The sequence below is a fragment of the Tursiops truncatus genome, chromosome X (genome assembly GCF_011762595.2).
Source record: "Tursiops truncatus isolate mTurTru1 chromosome X, mTurTru1.mat.Y, whole genome shotgun sequence".
Taxonomy (NCBI): Eukaryota; Metazoa; Chordata; class Mammalia; order Artiodactyla; family Delphinidae; genus Tursiops; species Tursiops truncatus.
In genome coordinates, this window is record NC_047055.1 from 79,912,715 (window position 1) to 79,935,276 (window position 22,562).

The following is a 22,562-nucleotide window of genomic DNA, read 5'->3' on the forward strand; positions in this document are numbered from 1 at the left end:
TCTCCATTTGATCAATGAGGAGGCTAAGGCTCAGAGAAAGTAACTTACTTGGCCAATGTCACAAAGCTAGTGAGTGACAGGGAGGGGAGTCAGACCCAGACAGTCTGAGGCCAAAGTGCATATGTGCTGCTGGTCAGCTTGGGGCCCAGCACTGAGAAGGTTTGGAGACTCGTCCTTAGCAAAGGCAGGTGAGGAGGAGTTGCTGGAGCTTTCTGTGCAGGGGCTTAGAGATGTCAAAACCTGCTCGGCCTGATGGCTGTTTGCTTTTCTTCTTTCTCTTCCTCCTCCTTGTCTTCCTCTTCTTCCTCCTTCTTCCTTTTTTGTTGAACGACAATAGTTGATTTTCTTATAAAGAAGTCTTTCTGCCTTAGAAAGAGTCTTTTAAATATAGAAGTGGAAATATACCCCTCTTTCTGAGACCACTCACACTGAAGGCAACAGAGGCAGATCCACCTCCCCAAAGGGAAACTGGCTTGGGATTTTTCCATTGGCTTTCAAAAAATATATTTATTTACTTTTTTTGATCAGGCAATACATTCACATGGTTCAAAACTCAAAAGGTACAAAAAGGAACACAGTGCAAGTCTTCCTTACTCCCTTGCCACCTGCCACCCGGTTCCCCTGCTTGGAGGGAACTGAGGTGTCCCAGTTTCTTGTGTATCTTTCCAAAGGTGTTTTATGCAAATATAGGCATGTACAATATATATATATTTTTTGGTTTTGTTTGTTTGTTTTTGTTTCTTTAAACATCTTTATTGGAGTATAATTGATTTACAATGGTGTGTTAGTTTCTGCTGTATAACAAAGTGAATCAGCTATCTCTATACATATATCCCCAAATCCCCCCTCTTGCGTCTCCCTCCCACCCTCCCTATCCCACTCCTCTAGGTGGTCACAAAGCACCGAACTGATCTCCCTGTGCTATGCGGCTGCTTCCCACTGGCTATCTATTTTACATTCGGTACTGTATATAAATCCATGCCACTCTCTCACTTCGTCCCAGCTTACCCTTCCCCCTCCCCGTGTCCTCAAGTCCATTCTCTACGTCTGCATCTTTATTCCTGTCCTGCTCCTAGGTTCGTCAGAACCATTTTTTTTTTCTTTCTTAGATTCCATATATATGTGTTAGCATACGGTATTTGTTTTCCTCTTTCTGACTTACTTCACTCTGTATGATAGACTCGAGGTCCATCCACCTCACTACAAATAACTCAATTTCGTTTCTTTTTATGTATGTGCCCCACTTTACAGGGATAAGGTAACAGACCCAGAAAGGTCGAGTAACTTGCTGAGAAGCACACAACTACATACTGTTGTCGTTGTGTGGGGAGGGCCGGAGAGCAGCATGAGGCTTGGTCCAGCTTGGACTTTGGAAGCAAAAAGAAAGTTGTTTACTCCAAAGTCACAGTTTAAAAATATTTCAGCGGCATGCAGTGTGGGCAGGGGGAAAAGGGAACTTGTAGTTCCAGGTGGGTTGGCTTCCTGGCTCTGCCACTGACAACTGGGCAAGTTACTTCACAGTTTGTGGCCTCAGTTTGCTAATCTATAAAGTAGAGAAGATAATACCCACCCAGCAGGGTGGATAGTGACATACTCCAAATAAAAGCGATTTTTAAAATGGGGCATATTCCAATGCTTGCTTTGCATTATTATCATGGTTATGATGGCTGGTCCTTGCGGGCACAAAGGCGTCTGTTTCCTGAAGGGAAGGCAGGCTCACACTGGGTACAAAGTTGCCCCGCCCTCAAGCCACCTTATCTAAAAAGACCCTCTCCAGCTGAGTGAATTGTAAATCAGGAACCCTCTAGCCGGATCAGTCTTCCTTGCCAGCTCAGAACCTCCTGGGTGGTTAGAACAGTCCCAGGGCCTGAGCACAAACTCTTCCTCAGTGGGTGTCTTGAATTTACTTTGATCTGTAACTTTATCTGCAGATCAATTATTTTAATAAAAAGTTTATGTATTTATTTTTCCAATTACAAAACTAGACCCTGCTTACTAGAGAAAATTGGGAAAATATTGAAAAGTAGAAAGAACCAAAATTAAACCATCTTTATACCTTCTTCCTCCACAGAAGCCCACCTCAGTTAATATCTTGGTGTATTTCTTTTCTTTTCTTTTTTTTTACAGCTTTACTGAGGGTGTAACTGATAGATCAAAAGCTGCACATATTTACTGTGTACAATTTGATGAGTTTAGACCGACCGGAGCAACTCTTGATCTCTCTTGCTTGTTTTGGGAATACCACCTTTGTTTGGTATTTCAATTTTAATTGTAAAAAATGGAAAATGATTCCTACTTCCATCTATGGGATTTTTTTCTTTCGCCTAATGTTTTCAACAAGAATCAAATGAAAAGGAATCCTGAAGGCCACTGAGGTGATGCCGTCTCTCAGGAACAGGCCTGGCCTCGGTTCAACAGCTCACTCTGGGGCTCAGCCATGAGGGCCAGTGCTGGTGAGAAAGGGCTCCTTCTGGTTCAGGCCCATTCCCCTTGAAAGGAAAATGGAGCAGTAGTATTCACCACTTTACCAGGTGGTTGCCTCTTAGGGCTGAGCCCTTCACAGGAATTTGGGTGATGATTTTGGGGGGGTGGGTCCCTTAGAAAGGATTGGGATACCGGACCCAGCAAGCCTTTGAGACCACAAATCTTGGCGGGTGGTCCCTTGCAGGCTGGGAATTCAGAGTTCTCATTTGCCTTCCTTGGCCTCCCCACACCCCACCTGCCCCATTCAGCGCCTCCTCCCTCTTCTATTTTTTTAAACCCCCCTTCATTTTGGCATAAGTAAAACTGTCCTTAAGCCGAGAGTGTATAATTAGGATAGTGGGCATTTGAAGTGACTGGTATTCCTAGCCGACTAGGCGCCCCGATGCTGTTTAATAAAAGCTTGGCTATTCCCAGCCTAGGACACGTTCAAGGCTTTTTCCACTCTCTTCTGCCGAATGCCCTTCCCCCCTCAGTAGCCTGGAGAAATACAACTCACCCTACGAGGCCCAGCTCAAATATCATCCCCTTTGAAACGCTCTGGGATGCCGCCCCCGCCGGGCGAATTGCTATCTCCCCAGTGCTCCCACAGCTCGGGATTCATGTTGGCTACAGAGCACGAAGCATGTTGGGATCTGGTTCTTTCCCTCCTACTTTGCCTTGTCTGGGAGTTCCTAGATGGCCAGGATGGGGCCGTGTCCTTGTCTCCCATCCAAGTCCCAGTAGCTGTAGGAGCTGCATAAATACTTGGCGAATCGAATTCCAAAATCGTGACGTTTGGCTGTCCCTTCTGCTTCCTCATTTCTCTCGTGACACCCCCATCTGCATTTTGCCATCTTTCCTTCGCCTTTGAGGTTATAGTAACACCAATGCATCACAACTGTATCCCATTTTCATCAAGTGTGCTGATTGTCTACACTTGACGGGAAGTAGCTTCGATTCATCAAGATGTCCCTCTTGTCTCTGACATGCCACCTGCTCTTCCTATCCCTGAGTGGCTCCGCAGGCAGGGACAGCTCCTCCGTGGGGTGCCAGCAAGACCCTTTCCATGGTTGCAGCACCTGTATTCCCGTGAGCCCTGGGCAGGCCCCAGCACAGGTCAGAGCTTGGCTTACGGTCCCCAGGACTTAGTGGAGACACACTAGTTCCTCAGCAGGATCCAGTTCTCAGAGTCAGCCTCCCAGGCTCGGTCAGAGCAGAACAGGGAAGCAGCAGGGTTATTCTTGATACTTCAGTGAGAGGAAATGTTCAGAACTGTGTGTGCTGTCAGTGGTACTTTACAATGAGGACAATGGCACAGAGAGGTAGGTTTTCAAAGATTTTATTAAAAAACAAAATAGATCCGCAATCCTGAAAACAACACGGGTGGGTTTCTCCCCGCCTCCCAGTCTGCTGACCAGCCCCCCTCCCCCACCCCCCGAGGCTCCACCTGGATGGTCCTGAGGCCCAAACCCTGCCTGTCAGCTCCCCCCGCCCCACAAACTGGCAATCAAATCTCCATGATTTCCTCCAGCTTCTGATCTGTCTCCTTTAAGAAAATAAAAATACCCCCTCCCCAACTTGCTTAAAAATAATTTTCAAAGATTAAAAACGGCATCTGTGTGTTTTTAAAAAATAAACACTTTAAGTGTTGGAAATCTTTGTCTTCCCCTAGGTCTAGTTGAGGCCTCTGGGGTGCCTGCCTGCCTCACCCCAGGAGGCCAGCTGCCACTTGGTGCCCCTTGGAAATTTTCAGGAAGTAAAATTCCTCCAAATTTCCCCTGCAGTCACAAATTCCACACACTGCTCCCATAAACACGCTGTCTTCATTACAGGCACTGCTCCTCAGCTCTGGAAACCTGATCTCTTTTTGTCAACTAGACCACATGCTTCAGATTCCCTACAAACAGGAGAGAAAACAAAAATCAAATTCAGGTAACATATGTGAATTATACCTCAATAAAGCTGCTAAGAAAAGGCACTTTCATTTTGGAGCTAGTTCTTTTGCTGCCCTTGGGAACCCTGAGACCCCCAACATATGAACAAGCTCAGGCTAGACTGCTGGATGGTGAGAGATATCTGGCCCAGTTATGCCAGCAACCACCAGCCACCCACCAGACATGTGAGTGAGGCCTTTGACAGCTGGCTGACTGCAGTGCTGGGTGAACCCAGCCAAAACCAGCAGAAGAACCACTCAGCTGAACCCAGCCCTGATTGTTTTAAGCCACACACACACACACACACACACACACACACACACACACACACACATTCCAGCAACACTTTTCAGAGTTCGCATCTCACTAACTGTATCAGATCTTCCCCTGCCCCCAACCTTTCTTCCCCCCCACCCCCACCCCCCACCCCCCACCCCCGCTTAGCAAGGCACAACCCTCCTAGCATTTTCTCTCATGAGTACCTGTGAAATACGAATTGGGGATTTCCCCCAGCCCTCAGGTCTAAGAATCTTGGAAAAGCAATCACTTGAAATCCTACAGGACTGGGCTCTAGGAAGGAAAAGTTTGCTCCCTTGGTCCCTCCACAGTCTTCTCCTTGTCCCACTTCCCCAAGCAGAAATACTGGGCTCCAAACCCTACTGACCACTTCTCCTCTAAAACAGGAAGGATGTTCTATGAGGGCAGGGACATGGGCTGCCTTACTCTTGGTTGATCTCCAAAGTCTAGCACAGTGTCTCACACATAGTAGGTGCTCAATAAATGGCTGAATAAATGGCTGAATGGAACAAAGGAAGGAAAGAAAAACAAATCAGCACCCACATGCCTATCTGGTTTAATTTTTTTTTTTTTTTTTTTTTTGCGCGGTACGCGGGCCTCTCACGGCTGCGGCCTCTCCCGTTGCAGAGCACAGGCTCCAGACGCGCAGACTCAGCGGCCATGGCTCACGGGCCCAGCCGTTTCACGGCATGTGGGATCTTCCTGGACCGGGGCACGAACCCGTGTCCCCTGCATCGGCAGGCGGACTCTCAACCACTGCACCACCAGGGAAGCCCTATCTGATTTAATTTTTAATTTTAAATTGACATACAGTGAAATTGACTGTTTCTGGTATGTGCAGTTCTGTGATTTTTAACACACGTAAAGATTCATGAAACAGACTGGTCCCATTACCCACCAAAATCCCCTGCAGTCACATCCTCCCCTCCCCCTCTTACCACCTGGCAACCACTGACCTATTCTCCATCACTATAAGTGTTGTCTTTTCCAGAATGTCATATAAATGGAATCAAGTAGTATGTGACCTTTTAAGACTGGCTTCTTTCAAGCAGCATAATGCCTTTGAGTTTCATGCAAATTTTTAGGTTCATGCAAATTTTTCAGTGTATCAGTAGTTCATTCCTTTTTTGGTACCCTTCACCAAGTTTCTCCAAGTGGAAACATCTTACATAATTATTATTTAATATAAAAACCAGGAAATTGACACCGGTATAATTCACAGACCATATTTAGGTTTCACCAGTTTTATATGCACTCGTGTGTGTGTGTGTGTGTGTATGAGTGTTTGTGTGTAAGAGTATATTCTATGAAATTTTATCACATGTATAGGTTCGTGTAACCCCCACCACAAGAAGATACAGAAATATTCCATCACCACAAAGATCTCAACGCTACCTTGTTAACTCCCCTCCACCCCCTATTTGTAAGCCTGACAACCATTAATCTGGTCCCGAGGTCTATAATTTTGTCATTTCAAGAATGTTATCTAAATGGAATCATACAGTATATAATCCATTTTGAGATTTTTTTTTCTCTCACTCAGCACACTGCCCTTAAAGATCTATCCAGGTTATTGGGTGCATTAAGTTCCTTCTTTTTTGTTGCTGAGTATTGTTCCATGGTATGGACATGGCACAGTTTGTTTAACCACTCACCCACTGAAGGACATCTGGGCTGTTTCCAGTTTTTGGCTATTACACAAAAAGCTGCTATGAACATTCACGTACAAGTTTTTGTGTAAACACAGTTTTCATTTCTCTGGGATAAATGTCCAAGAGTGCAATTGCTGGGTCCTATGGTAGTTGCATGTTTAATTTTATAACGAACTGACAAACTGTTTTCCAGAGTGGCCATACCATTTTGCATTCCCACCAGCAATGTATGAAAGATCTAGTTTCTCAGCATTCTTGTCAGCATTTAGTGGTGTCACTAGGTTTTATTTTAGCCATTCTGATAGGTGTGTAAGGATCTCTTATTGTGGTCTCAATTTGCATTTTCTTAATGGTCAATAATGTTGAATGTCCTTTCATGCACTTATTTGCTGTCTGTATATCCTCTTCATGTTGTTTGTTAATTGAATTTTTTTTACAGTTGAGTTTGGAGAGTTCTTTATATATTCTAGATAAAAATCTGCTGTTGCACATATGATTTGCAAATATTCTATCTCAGTATATAACTTGTCTTTTCATCCTTTTTTTTTTTTTTTTTTTTGGCTGCAAACCATGTGGTTTGCAGGATCTTAGTTCCCTGACCAGGGACTGAACCTGGGCCCTCGGCAGTGAAAGCACAGAGTCCTAACCACTGGACCACCAGGGAATTCCCTGTCTTTTCATTCTTCTAACTCTTGCAAAGCAAAAGTTAATTTTTTGGATCATGGTTTGGGTGTTTTCAACCTTTCAGCTCACAATCTCTGGATAATCTTTGATTCTTCATCTCTTAGTTCAAGCTCCCTTCACATCTTATGAGTTGCCAAGCCTAACCTCAAGATGTCTCCCAAATATGTCCTCTCCTTTCTGTTCCCCTGTCTCCACCTTATTACCAGTTCTCATCACTCAGGTCACTGCAACAGCCTCTTAACTGGTGCTCGCACCTCTGGAGCTGTCCCCTGCACAATTCTAGCTGTGACCACGTGCCTCCTGTGCTCCGAAATAACTTTAGCAGCTCCCGACCACCTATGAATGAAGTTTAACACCTTAGCTTACATGTGCCCCATCCATACTTTCCCATCTCCATGTGGGCCTGTATATCTTGTACATCAGAGATAGGGTGACGATATAATTTATTGTTGAAACCAAGATACTTGAGAATGAAATGAGGTGCCGTGGGTGTAAAGCAGAGCTGTCCCAGAGATCACAAACTGGGAGCCCGTGACCACATCTTGCTTCCAAAATTGTTTTGTTTAGCTCCACATATTGACGTGCCACATGATATTCTTTAAAAATTTAAAGTAGTTGTCTACAATGAGGTATCACCTCACACCGGTCAGAATGGCCATCATCAAAAAATCTACAAACAATAAATGCTGGAGAGGGTGTGGAGAAAAGGGAACCCTCTTGCACTGTTGGTGGGAATGTAAATTGGTACAGCCACTATGGAGAACAGTATGGAGGTTCCTTAAAAAACGAAAAAATAGAACTACCATACGACCCAGCAATCCCACTTCTGGGCATATACCCTGAGAAAACCGTAATTCAAAAAGAGACATGTACAACAATGTTCATTGCAGCACTATTTACAATAGCCAGGACATGGAAGCAACCTAAGTGTCCATCAACAGATGAATGGATAAAGAAGATGTGGCACATATATACAATGGAATATTACTCAGCCATAAAAAGAAACGAAATTGAGTTATTTGTAGTGAGGTGGGTGGACCTAGAGTCTGTCATACAGAGTGAAGTAAGTCAGAAAGAGAAAGACAAATACCGTTTGCTAACACATATATATGGAATTTAAGAAAAAAAATGTCATGAAGGACCTAGGGGTAAGACAGGAATAAAGACACACACCTACTAGAGAACAGACTTGAGGATATGGGGAGGAGGAAGGGTGAGCTGTGACAAAGCGAGAGAGAGGCATGGACATATATACACTACCAAACGTAAGGTAGATGGCTAGTGGGAAGCAGCTACATAGCACAGGGAGATCAGATCGGTGCTTTGTGACCGCCTGGAGGGATGGGATAGGGAGGGTGGGAGGAAGGAAGACGCAAGAGGGAAGAGATATGGGGATATATGTATATGTATAACTGATTCACTTTGTTATAAAGCAGAAACTAACACACCATTGTAAAGCAATTATACCCCAGTAAAGATGTTAAAAAAAAAAAAAAAGAAGGAGCACTGAATTGGGACCCAGGAGGCTTGGGTTCTATTGATTCATTGACTGACTCATTTATTCATCCACTTATTCAATCAACACTTATGGAGTGTCTATTCTTTGCCAGTACTAGCTGCTGGTGAGCACTCTAGTCTTTTGTTGTTGTTGCTATTTTTTTCTTAAATTTATTTATTTATTTTGGCTGCACCGGGTCTTAGTTGCAGCATGCGGGATCTTTTAGTTGTGGCATGCGGGATCTTTTAGTTGCAGAATGTGGACTCTTAGTTGCATAATGCGAACTCTTAGTTGCAGCATGCGAACTCTTTAGTTGTGGCATGCCTGTGGGATCTAGTTCCCCGACCAGGGATCCAACCTGGGCCCCCTGCATTGGGAGCCCGCAGTCTTACCCACTGGACCACCAGGGAAGTCCCTGTTGCTAATTAATAGGCTTTATTTTTGCTAATTAATAGACTTTATTTTTGGAGCAGTTTTAGGTTTACAGAAAAACTGAGCAGAAAGTACAGAGAGCTCTCATACCCCCCTGTCCCCCTCCTCCCCTCAGAGGCAATTTCCCCTATTATTAACATCTTTCATTAGAATGTACATTTGTTACAGTTGAATGAATGTTTATACATTATTATTAAGTACAGTCCATAGTTTACATTAGGGTTCACTCTTGGTGTTATACAGGTCTATGAGTTTTGAAAAGTGTATAATGTTACATATCCACCATTACAGTATCATATGGAATAGTTTCACTGCCCTAAAAATCCTGTTCTTCACCTATTCATCCCTCCCTCCCTTTCCCCAAAGTCTTGGCAGCCACTGATCTTTTTACTGTCTCTATAGTTTTGCCTTTTCCAGAATGTCATATGGTTAAAATCATACAGCATGTAGCCTTTTCAGACTGGCTTCCTTCACTTAGCAATACACATTTAACGTTCTTCTACATCTTGTTACTTAATAGCTCATTTCTTTTTAGCAGTGAAAAATATTCCATTGTCTGGATGTACCATAGTTTGTTTATCCATTCACCTGCTGTAGGACATCTTGGTTGCTTCCAAGTTTTGGCAATTATGAATAAAGCTGCTATAAACATTCATGTGCAGGTTTTTGTGTGGACATGAGTTTTCATCTTATTTGAATAAATAGCAAGGAGCATAATTGCTGGACTGTATGTTAAAACTATGTTTAGTTTTGGAAGAAACTGCCAAACTGTCTTCCAAAGTGGCCGTACCATTTTGCATTCCCAACAGCAGTGAATGAGAGTTCCTGTTGCTCCAACATCCTTGTCAACATTTGGTGGTGTCAGTGTTTTGATTTTAGCTCTTCATAGGTATGTAGTGGAACTCATTGTTTTAATTTGCAATTCCTTAGTGAATGATAGTGAGCATATTTTCATACACTTAATTGCAACCTGTACAGCTTCTTTGGTGAGGTGTGTGTTAAGATCACTGGCCCATTTTTTTGATTGGGTTGTTTTCTTATTGTTGAGTTTTAAGAGTTCTTTGTATATTTTGGCTAACAGTCCTTTACTGGATATGTGTTTTGCAAGAATTTCTCCCAATCTGAGGCTTGTCTTTTTATTCTTGTAATCTTTTGTCTTTTTAATGTACAGTGGCATTGTCCAATAGAACTTTCTGGGATGATGGAAATGTTCTATATCTATGCTGCCCAATATGGTAGCCACTAGTTACCTGTGGCTACTGAGCACTTGAAATGTGGTTAGTGCAAGTGAGAAACTGAATTTTAAATTTAATTTTAATAACTTAAATGTAAATGGCCACACGTTGCCAGTGGTGACCATATTGGACAGTACAGATATAGAACAGTTCCCTTTTGCTTTTTATTTTCTTCATGACATTGACTGGGGTCATTCTTATTTGCTCTTTCATTTACAACCTCCCTATCGATCCATTAGCAAGTCCTGTCAATTCTACCTCCACAATATTTTCCAAATCCACCCACTTCCCTTCAACCTTCACTGCTATAACTTTACTCCAAGCCACTGTCACCCCTTGCATGGACAACTCTAATAGCCTCAACATTGGTCTCCTTGCTTTCATCCTTGTCGCCTACACCTTTTTCTCTATGTAGCAGCCTGAGTATTTCGTTAAAACTTAGGTCAAACCACGTTACTCCTTTGCTCAAAACCCTCTATGGCTTCCAATCACACCTGGAATAAAGTCCAAACTACTTAGCCACCAAGCTCTGCAGGGCCTGACCCCGTCTCTGGTCTCCTGTCTGCCACCACCTTCTTTGCTCACTCTGTCCTGGCCACACGGGGCTTCTTTATGTTGCTGGAACACACGAATCATTTTTCCCTCTTCGGGCTCCCCCTTCTTGTCACGTGTTATTCCTTCCACCTGGCATGCTCTGTTCCTGGATATTGTCATTCCTGACTCTTCTCATCACTCAGGTCTCAATCCAAAAGTCACCTCTGAGGGGCCTGATGACTACCCAGTCTAAGTGGCCACCCCCAGTCACTCATTTTCTGTCACATCATCCTGCTCTATTTTCTTCAATATCCTTAGCACACTGAACATATCCTGCGTGCTTATTTGCTAACTTGTCTGTCTCCCCTCACAATCTCCATGCGGGCAGGGACGTGTCTGTCTTGCTTATCACTACTGTTAGCCCCCTCAACAGCGCTCAGGAATTGATCAATCAATATTCACTGAAGGAATGAACATCTCTAGAGCTACAGGGCAGCTGATAAAGCACTATCCCATTTAGGCCACAGAGGCTTAAAGCTTGGCCATTGCTCTTAAAGCCCTTAGAAACATGGTTGAGGTAAGCTGACATATGCTTACAAAAAGAGCCTCAATGCCACCAGGCTAAGTGGCAAATAAGTTCTGAAGATTGTCAGCATCACAGCAGTTTGGAGGAATGTTGGGGGCGACCCCAGAACCCTTGGAGGCTGAGTGGCACCATAGAGGAACAGAGATGTGAATTTAGGACTGCTGAAAAGTGTTCCAACTTTCATTATAGGAGTACCCCTTTCAGGAATGTTGTCATATTGATTTAACATCTGTATTCATAGTAACTCTTTTTCTTTATATCAACTTACTTTAAACATTTTAATACTTATTTTGGCCTCATTTATCCTAAGTAATGATAACAATAATGATAACAACAATAAGGTTGTGCTTAGATTTTAAAACATACATTAAAATAAATATGACTATTAAATGAAAAATGTCTTTGTGTCACCTCAAATTGTCTCTCACGCAGAGGTACATGAGGCACATTTTGGGAAAAATTATAAAAGGGATCACTTTTGGACAGCTGGTGCTTGGGCTGCTTTGCTGCCATGAGCCTTTAGTATCTGCAAATCTTGGATGTGGCACCCCCTCCCCATGTCTACAGTGGGCTAGGCCCTATGCTGGGTGCTGGGGCCACAGAGGAGAACAAGACACAATTCTTGCCCTCAAGGAGCGCTCAGTCTAGCAAGGAAGGCATATATGGAGACAAACACATCATAGTCCATAGCAACAAGCCCATATAATACCAGTCTGTACAGAGTGCTGAGGGCATACAAAGAGAGGGCATGGAAGGCTTCACGGAGAAGGTGGCATCTTGAAGGGCAAAGGGAGAGAGAATGTTCCAGGCAGCAGGAACAGAGCAGGATGTATAAAGGCACCTGCAAAGTTTTTGTGGCCAGAGCACAGGATGAGGGTCAGGGACAGGGGTGGGAGGTGTGCTATGAAGCTGCAGAGATGGTCAGAGGCCAGATTATCAAGAGCCTAGAAGACCATGGTCTTACCCTAGAGGCCATGGGGAGCCTCTGAACAATTTTAAGATGGGGAGGAGGCCCATCTAGCGTGATCTAAGGCTAGAGCAAGTTCCCCAGCTGCTGCCCCATCACACCGGGCTTCGGGGTCTCACTCTTTACCTGGGAACAATGGCAGAACAAAGGATTTCTATGAAGCCTTGGGCATGTGCTGAAACGGATCGCTGACTTTAGTTTTTAGCTCTAAATTGTCAACTATATTGTCTTTCTTGGAATATAGATCCCCCCTGTTATCAGAAAGCCTTTCAATGACAATTAAGTATAACCACTAATTACCACTTTCCTGCCTCTGGCCTGAATTAGAACCTGAGGCTGTGAATTAATCCCCCAGGCTTCTGGCATTTATAGGATATCAGCACTTAAAGGATGTTACCCTGATGTTTCGGGTGCTCTGGTCTTAACTTGCAAGGGACTACTGCAGTCTCAAACGGAATCGAAGCGATTTCTAAAATAGCCTATGATTCATTTTTTCTCCCCTCCTGTGCCTAAATCTGCTGGCTCCATGTGGAGGGATAGGCACAAGTAACTGGAGAGGTGACATCACAGGAGTGTGCTGCATGCCTGCCAGCCAGCCAGCTCGTGGAGCTCAGCCTCGAGCAGTCTATCTGCCGGTCTGGGCGATGCCTCCTAGCCGCTTTGGAGTCACAGCTCCAGGTTCTTTGGTCCATGAGCTTTCTCCACATTTCTTTTTCAGACAAAAATTCTGGGCCGGGAAATCCAGGGTAATGGGAATAGCAGCAGTAGGAAGAATAATACAGCCTTACATCTGTATAATGATTTAGAGTTGTGAAAGCCATTTGCTCCATTTTCCTCCACCCAAACACCAGTGGGAAATGGAAGCTGGGATTTTAGGCCTGCACTGGAGACAAACTCTCGCTCTCTTACACGAAAGAGCGAAGTGCTAACATTCCCTGTTCCCCTCAAAGTACATCCTGATTGGGCCTTGGATGCCACAGAAGGTCATAGAGATTCCTTTCAGCTTCTAGGTGCTTCCTGGAAGAGAAATTCTCCAGGACAAATTTGCCTGGCAGGCACAATCTATGAACCATGCCATCCTGATGTAGCTAGCAAGTAGTGCCAGTCCCAGCACTGCCAACTTGTTCTGCACACCCTGGCTTACAGTCCCTATGGTCCCGAAGACCTTTACTGGAGCCAAAGGCATAGCCTCTAACTGTGGAGCCCCGAAGGTAGGGTGTGTCATGAACATCTGGAAGTGCCAACAGCTGCCACGGTAGCTCAAGGTCCCGTGAAAGGAAAAAACACCACTGTATCAGCCATCATTGTGGATCCTGCAGTGAAGCGCCACTGAGCCCACCCGTGAACAGCCGAGGAGTGGGGTGGAGGGATTCCTTCCTTGGAGGAGCCATAAAAATAGTTCTGCAGTGGTTTCACGTTGGCTCTGTGATATTCAAGCACCTGGTCTCAGCATAGCTTGGTGTCCCCAATGCTCTATCGCTACTGCCAGCATAAGAAGTCTCCCAGCCTGGCTTCCTTCCCCTGCTCCTCCCTAGCATTGTGGCTGCCAGGCTGGACACCAAAGGGATGGCATACTCTTGCTTGGCCTTCTTGGTTAAATTTCCGTGTCACTTCTGTGTGTGTGTGTGTGTGTGTGTGTGTGTGTGTGTGGTGATGGTGGTGGTGGTGCGCCCGGAGTGGGGGTGGAACATGATGATAGAAGCAATGACCCACAGATGCTTAGCAGTATTGTGAGAGTGGCAGGTGCTGTGGCTGCTGTAGCTGCCACTACCACCACCACTACGTGAATTCAGAATGACCCAGTGCAAGACCATAGGTGCCGGTTAGTGCCATGAAAATGTCATCTTGGTAAATCAAGATGCTGTACTCATGCAATTCTGTCTGTTGGAAACCTTGGCGGGGTATAAAAGTGATCCTTTGGAAAGTTGAGTCGGTAAACCTATATGTGGAAAGTGACGGCAGAGCAGAACATCATCACCTCCAAAGCGGAGAGGCCTCCCAGAACTTGTTTTCCAGCTCATGGGGGATATGTGCACCTATGAAAATAAAGGATCACCGCCTCAGCCTGTTTTAGAGATGTGAATAAAAATCTTGGCTGGGGACCACCTCCTCTCTGGTTGACTGATTTTCCAATTGATTTGTATTTATTAGCTAATGAAATTAAAGTTGTAAAAATGATAACAGAAACATAATAAATCTCTCCCACAACTGGCTGTTTCTATGTCACTATGGTGCATTCCTCACTTTGATTACTTCAAAGTCTATTATTTTGTTCTCAATTATTCTGTTTTTCTGGCACTGGAGAAAATCAATTTGTTTTATTTTCTCTTATTCATGCACTCAATTATGCTCTTTGGGCACATTTAATCACTTTGATGTTTTCATTTTATGGCCCGTCTCTAGGCACTTCAGCTGCATTGCTGCCAACGGGCAAGCAGGACTAATTTGCATGTCACAATAGACTTGAAATTCTAACTCAATTTAGAAATCTTTATGAAATCTCCCTCCAAAATATGCTTGGAGCTTCAAAGAGGGAGAAGGATGTGGGTAAACCAGGAGCCTATAAAGATGCTTTCCTTTCTCAAACAGAGATCTCTTTGGTGACCTGACTGTAGCTTGGGGATGTCCCTGTCCAGGTACAGCAGAGCAGTCCATGGGTTGGGATGTCTGCAGAGTTTCCTCTGGAATTCTGTGGTGAGAATCTTGCAAAGGCTGTCCCTTGGCAGCAAGGCCAGGGAGGTTGGGCCTGCTTACTCTGGCATACACTGCCCCTCAGCACTGCTGGATTTGGCGGCAGTGCTAAAGACAGCACCTGAATCTCAGTTGGTTAAAGTGCCTCTGGGTAGATGGAGACAATTGTCAACAGTTAGTCATTCCAGAACCCTGAGTGGTTTACCTTATTTTCCCTAATAAGTTCCAACACCCCTTTTGCCCCTTGATTATTTTAGAGCTAAAGGCTGGAGAGGACTAAAGTGATATAATTGCTTTAGGCATGAACTTTGGACAAACAGGAAAAAAAAGCTTAATTAAACACATTAGAGGCCTCCAAATATTCTTCAAAAGTTTTTGGTTTGTTGCATACAACAACCATCAGCTCTACCTGGCAGAAAGAAAATTCTGTATTTCTTCTTCTGAACTTTGGGTATGATCTTCAGTTTCCCATGTGGAATCCCAGCTCCCTCCCTTACTTGCTGTGTGACCCTGTACAAGCTAATCAACCTCCCTAAGTTCTTTCCTATGTTAAATGGGGCTAATAATTTTATCCACTTCAGGGATAGGTTTGTTTCCTAAACTTCAGTACTGTTAAGAATTTCACCATGTTCACATATCACTTATGTGGAAACCTCTCTTACACTGTTAAAAAAAAAACCTTAAATTCATCCCAAGCAAGGTGTGTGTGAAATCAAAGTGTTTGATGTGGCAGTTATATTGATATTTCTTTTTCTTTTTTCTTTTTTGCGGTACGCGGGCCTCTCACTGTTGTGGCCTCTCCCGTTGCGGAGCACAGGCTCCGGACGCGCAGGCTCAGCGGACATGGCTCACGGGCCCAGCCGCTCCGTGGCATGTGGGATCTTCCTGGACCAGGGCACGAACCCGCATCCCCTGCATCGGCAGGCGGACTCTCAACCACTGCGCCACCAGGGAAGCCCCAATATTTCTTTTTAATACACATTAAAACATACATACATGAAATACACCAAATTCATTCCTGCTTAAGAAGCTTTGATCCTGCTCTCCCCTTCATCTAGAATATTCTTCATCCCAATTTTTGCAAAACTCCTCCCCTTACTGCATTAAACTCTATCCCCAAATGTCACCTCCTCAGGGAGGCCTTTACTGGCTATCCTATCTAAAATAGCACTCTTTCCAAATTTATCAGTAACCAACCACTAAATATTTATTTATTTGCTCACTGTCTATCTCCCCCATTAGAATGTAAGCTCCGTGATGGGCAAGGCCTTCACCTGTCCTCTTTACATCTCTATCATGTAGAACAGTGCCTAGCACATATTAATACCAATTACATGTTTGCTGAATGAATGAAACATAAAAATTAAAAATCAGCCTAGTGGTAACCAGGCTTCCCTTCCACCCCATGAGGGTGGTGTCAGAAAAGGAAGAGTGAAAAACCATGGCTTTCATCCCTGCTCAATGGCAAGGAGGCCCACCCACCACTGTGTCAGTGGAGGCCACATGGGGAGCAGTAACAAGGTGCCACTGCCATCCCTGGCCAGGGTGGTACCTTGAGGTCGAGTGAGGAGCCTGAATTTCCACCCCTGCCCAGTAGTAATGAAGTGCCCCTCCTCCCCCCAGACTGTCAATGACAGCTGAGTGGGGAACCTAGACTTTTACCCCCACCTGGAGGTAATGGGGTGGTGCTTCCCTTCCCTGCCAGCATGGTGTCAGAGGAAGCCTGCTGAAACAAGATTTAAATAAGGTGCAGGATTTCATAAAAATATCTAAAGTGTTCAGGATATAATAGAAAATCACTCATACCAACAACCGAAAACTCTTAACTTGAATGACAAAAAGGCAAACAAGAGAGGCCAACATAGAATGACAGCAATGTTGGAAATATCCGACAAGTAGTTTAAAGCAGGCATCATAAAAATACTTCAACAGGCAATTATAAACATGTTTGAAACAAATGAAAAAAAATGTCTCAGCAAGGAAATAGAAGTAAAGAAAAACTAAATGGAGATTTTAGAACTGAAAAATTCAATAAGTGAAATAAAAAAAACTCAACAGATGGGCTCAACAGCAGAACAGAGAGGGCAGAGGAAGAATCAGTAAACTGGAATATATAGAACAATAGAAATTACCTAATTTGAACAAAAGACAAAAAATAGTAAAAAAAAATGAGCAGAACCTCAGGGATCACATGGGACTATGATAAAAGATCTAACAGTCATGTCACCAAGGTCCCAGAGGAAGAGGAGAAAGAAGGTGGGACTGCAAGAGTATTTGAAGAAATAATGGCTAAAGATTTCCCAAATTTGGCAAAAGATAGAACCCTGCAGATTAAAGAAGCTGACTGAATTCCAAACTGCCTAAAGTCAAAGATCCAAACCAAGATCTATCATAATCAAATCCCTGAAAACTAAAGTAAAAGAGAAAATCTGGAAAGCTGAAAAACAAAAACAAAGGCTTACCTATAAGGGAAACATAATTCAAATGACAGTGGTTTTCTCATCAAAAACCATGGAGACCAGAAGGAGGTGGTTCAGCATTTTTCAGGTGCTGAAAGAAAATAAATGTCAACCCAGAATTCTACATCCAGTGAAAATGTCCTTCAGGAATGAAGGGGAAATGAAAATATTCTCAGAGGAAGGCAAACTAAGAGAATTTGTTGCTACTAGACCCACCCTAAATGACTAGCTAAAGGAAGTTTTTGACATGGAAAGGAAATGATGAAAGAAGAAATACTGGGACTTCCCAGGTGGTGCAGTGGTTAAGAAGCTGCCTGCCAATGCAGGGGACACGGGTTCGATCCCTGCTCCGAGAAGATCTCACATGCTGCGGAGCAACTAAACGCATGCACCACAACTACTGAGCCTGTGCTCTAGAGCCTGCGAGCCACAACTACTGAGCCTGTGAGCCACAACTACTGAAGCCCACGAGCCTAGAGCCCATGCTCTGCAACAAGAGAAGCCACCGCAATGAGAAGCCCACACACCGCAACGAAGAGTAGCCCCCACTTGCCACAACTAGAGAAAGCCCGCGTGCAGCAACAAAGACCCAATGCAGCCAAAAATAAATAAATACATACATAAAATTAAGAAAAAAAAGAAATCTTGAAGGAAGAAAGAAGGAACTATGCGAAGGGTAAAAATATGGGTAAATATCATAGATTTTTCTTCTCCTCTTGAGTTTTCTAAATTATGTTTGACGATTGAAGGAAAAATTAGGACATTCTCTGATGTAGTTCTGAATATATATAGAGGAAATATCACTAGATTATATAATAACACAATTAGATTACAAATGGGGGAGGGGAAAGGGACTTAAAAGTAGGTAAGGTTTCTACACTTCACTCAAACTGGTAAAATGGCAATACCAGTAGACTGTGATATGCTACGTATGTATAATATATACCCAGAGCAACCACTCAAAAGCCTATACAAACATATACAGTCAAAATTACTGCAGATAAATCAAAATGGAATTTGAACAAAGGTATAAGTTGCCAACAGTAAAGGTAAAGAAAACAGAGAAACAAAGAATAGAGGGAACAAAGAGAAAACACAAAATAAAATGGCAGATTTAATCCCTAATATCAAAATTGCATTGAATATAAATGATCTAAATACACCAATTAAAAGACAAAGATTGGCAGAGTGGCTAAAAAAATGATCCAATTACATGCTGTCTACAAGAAACTCACTTCAAATATAAGTAGGTTGAGAGTAAAAGGATAGAATAATATATGCCATGAAACATTAGTAAAAAAAGGAGGAGTGGCTATATTGATATTAGATAAAGTAGACCTCAGAACAACAAAAAAATTACCATGGACAAAGAAGGACATTACCTAATGGTAAAAGGGTCAATCTACCAGGAAGATACAGCAATCCTAAATGTGCATGCACCAAACAACAGAGCATTAGAGTACCTGAAGCAAAACCTGATACAGCTATAAGGAAAAACAGATAGATCCACAATTAGAATTAGAGAATTCAACATCACTCTCTTAGAAATTGATAATAGAACAACTAGACAGAAAATTAGCAAGGATATAGAATAACTCAACAATACTACCAACCAACAGGATCTAAGTGACATTGATCAAATAATCCACCAAACAACAGCAGAATATATTACATTCTTTTCAAGCACTCACAGAACACATGCCAAGATAGACCATACACTGAGTCATAAAACAAGCCTCAACAAATTGAAAATATTTGAAATTATACAGAACATGTTTTCTGACCACAGTGGTATCAAAGTAGAAATAAAAAAAAAACCTCCTGAAAAAAAACCTTCAGGTCCAGATGGTCTCATTGGAGAATTCTACTAAAGATGAGAATTAACATCAATTCTATACTCTCTCTTGCAGAAAACAGAAGAGGAGGTAACACTTCTGAACTCATTTTTATAGGGCTAGTATTGCCCTGATACTGAAAGCAAATGATGGTGTCACAAAAAGGAAAACTACAGACTAATATCCCTTATGAATATAGATGTAAAGTCCTCAACAAAATATTAGCAAATAGAATCCTTAGCAGTGAATTCTTAGAATTAGCAAACAGTTCCTAGAATTAGCAAATATATGTATATATATGTATGTGTATATATATATATATATATATATATGTGTGTATATATATATATATATATTTTTTTTTTTTTTTTTTACACCATGAACAAGTGGGGTTTATCCCAGGTATACAAAGCTGGTTCAGTATTTGAAAATCAATCAATGTAACCTACCATATTAAAAGGCTAAAAAGAAAAATTACATATATACTGGTATTAGCATCAACTGATGCAAAAACAGCATTAAATAAAATTCAGCATCCATTTATGACATAAATTCTCAGAAAACTAGGAACATAGCGGGGTACTGCCTCAACTTTTAAGGAAAATCTACAAAACCTATAGCTAACATCATGCTTAATGGTAAAAGACAATGTTTTCCCTCTAAGTTCTGGAACAAGGCAAGGATGTCTGTCCTCACTGCTCTTATTCAACATAACACTGGAAGTCTAATCCAGTGTAATAAGGCAAGAAAAGGAAACAAAAAGCATATAGATCAGACAGGAAGAAATAAAACTGTCTCTATTTGCAGATGGTGATCTATGTAGAGAATCTTAAGGAGTCTACAAGAAAACAGCCAGAAATACTAAATGAGTTCAGGAAGGTCACAAGATACAAGAACAATATACAAAAATTGTATTTCTATATACTAGCAATGAACACATGGAAACCAAAATGAAAAACATAATAAACAATAAAAGAAAAACTTAGGTATAAAACCTGTTAAGGATGTGTATGCTGGAAATGACAAAATGCTAATGAAGGAAATCAAAGAAGATCTAAATAAATGGAGAGACATACCATGTTCATGGATTGGAATTCTCTCTAAATTGATATATAGGTAAACACAATTCCTAACAAAATCACATCAAGTTTTTTTTTTTAAAGATATAGACAAGGTTATTCTAAAGGTTATATGGAAAGGCAAAGAAACTAGTATAGCTAAAACAAGTTTGAAAAAGAAAGGGGAATCACTCTACCTGATTTATTATATAGCTACTACAGTAATCAAGACAGGAATAGGTACATAGATCAATGGCGCAGAAGAGAAAACCCAGAAAAAAGACTGAGACAGTTGCCTTGGAGTGAATGACAGTTTTGGAAAGGGAGGTGGTCCTAGGGAGCTATCTGGATTTTCAGCCCTTCTACTAGATTGAAGAGGCTTTAAATCATGACATGCTTTTCAAGACAAATGGAAGCACCCTAGAATTACTAGAGGTACCTAAGAAAGGAATCAGTACCTCAAACATGTAAAATAGTCCATCTCCAGTCCCTTATTTTTCCAGCTATGTGCAGGTACAGTGACCAGATTTTGTAAACCAAAAACTGGGACATAAGGTCTGATAAAAGATTATTGTCTTAAAAAGCTCCAACATGTATTTCTTTTTTTCTGACTATAAAAGCAATACACGTTCATGCTAGAAATTTTGAAAAATACAGAAAAAGAATACAGAACAAGTAAAATATTACCCATAATTTCAATCTTACCATCAAAGATAACTACTGTTAGCACTTTTGGTATATTTCCTTCTAGTGTTTTTCTATGCATATCCACACACTCACTCACACACACATTATGTATATTTACAAAATTGAGACTATATGGTATTAAATCATTTCATATCTTTTTTCACTTAAGATTGTTACCATGAGCATTATTCTCTTGTCATCAAATTATCTTTAAAACTTTATTTTTAATTGGCTGCAACAAATTCTTCCATGTAGTTATACTGATATTGTATCATACCTCAAACTCAATGTATTGAAAGAGAACACATCAAGTATATGTTTCTGTAAAACTATCCCCCAGCCTCAATGGCTCCCCATCCCAGTTGGTATCCAGGTTGGAAACCTCAGAGTCATCTTTACTCCTTCTTTTCTCCTTGATCCCCTATAAATGACATACCTCTAAGTGCTGTTGATACTCTCTTCTTAACAGCTCTCAGCCATTCGGGAGGAATAGGATAGGGAGTAGCCTACCACCACTGTTCTGGTCCAGGTCTTTGCAGGCTCACCCTTGGAATACCACCATGATCCATCCAAACATCACTGCATCATGGCATGTCCTAATTCCAGAACCTAGAATGGCTCCCAATTTATTGTATCTGATATGGACAATTCAGCCTGAAATTCAAGGAAACCTGCCAACTGCCCCGGGCTCCCACCTATCCAAGTTTCCGTTGCATATGAGCACTTCCCTATTCTATCTATTCAAAACATCCCAGCCTTCTGAAAGCACTCTCCTTCTCTTCTCACTTCTCTTCTTCTTCTACCTTGCACCAGCCCTTATTATGTCCTGATCTGTCTAAGGGGGTTAGTTTTGTCTCCTCACCTAGACTTCTCAGCTGTTTTTTAGAAGCAGGGTACATGTCTTAAACTTCTCTTATATCTCCCATGACACCAAGCACACGGGAAGTTCCAAAAAATATTCATTGATTGATTTAGCTGGGCTTTAAAGTGGAGACACAATGATACTTCTTAAAATTGACCTCATTCAGAACCTCACTTTGGGAGACATTGCAAGGTGGGAAGGGTTTACTAGGGGCGACTGGAAAGAGTGGACAGGGATGATGAGTAGACTTGACTGAGCAATAGTGCCAAGAAGAGGAGGGGCACCAGGCCTAGATTCAAATCCTGATGTCACCACTTACTTGTTACGTGACTGTGGGCATGTTACATTAGCTCTGCGGGCACCAGTTTCCTACCTCATGAGGTAATAGTGAGGATGAAATGTAAAGAATCCAGCATGGTGACCCACAGTAGGCTTTCAATAATGGGAGTTCCCACATCCTGGATTTAGGTAGGTATTTCAAGTCTTCAAAAGTAACCTGCCAAGGGTTTTCATCCTTTGTTAAAAGCCGCCGTCAAAGTTACTAGAACTTTGGGGAGCAGCCTTCATTTTAATTTTAGAATTTCTAAAATTTTCAGCATGATATATTTACAACTTTTTTGCTTAACAATGACAGTAACAACAACAATAACCAACCTTTCCAATTCTTACACACTTTAGTGAAGCAAGC

General features: G+C 42.3%; 1 protein-coding gene across 5 annotated transcripts in view; it reads right to left on the reverse strand.

Annotated features, from left to right (window-relative positions):
- Window positions 1–4,196: 4,196 nt before the first annotated feature.
- Window positions 4,197–22,562, reverse strand: part of HDAC8 (histone deacetylase 8) — a 243,865-nt gene continuing 225,499 nt past the window's right edge. For 4 of the 5 annotated variants that reach the window (XR_004524350.2, XM_073799285.1, XM_073799288.1 and 1 more), the window contains one exon: window positions 4,197–4,360. Coding sequence is in view for 4 of the 5 variants with exons in the window: in XM_033848988.2 (XP_033704879.1) it covers window positions 4,338–4,360 (23 nt within the window). In the remaining variant the exon portion in view is untranslated. Of the gene's footprint in view, window positions 4,361–5,019; window positions 5,194–22,562 lie in introns of those variants that run through there. The other variant, XM_033848989.2, reaches the window with a different exon arrangement.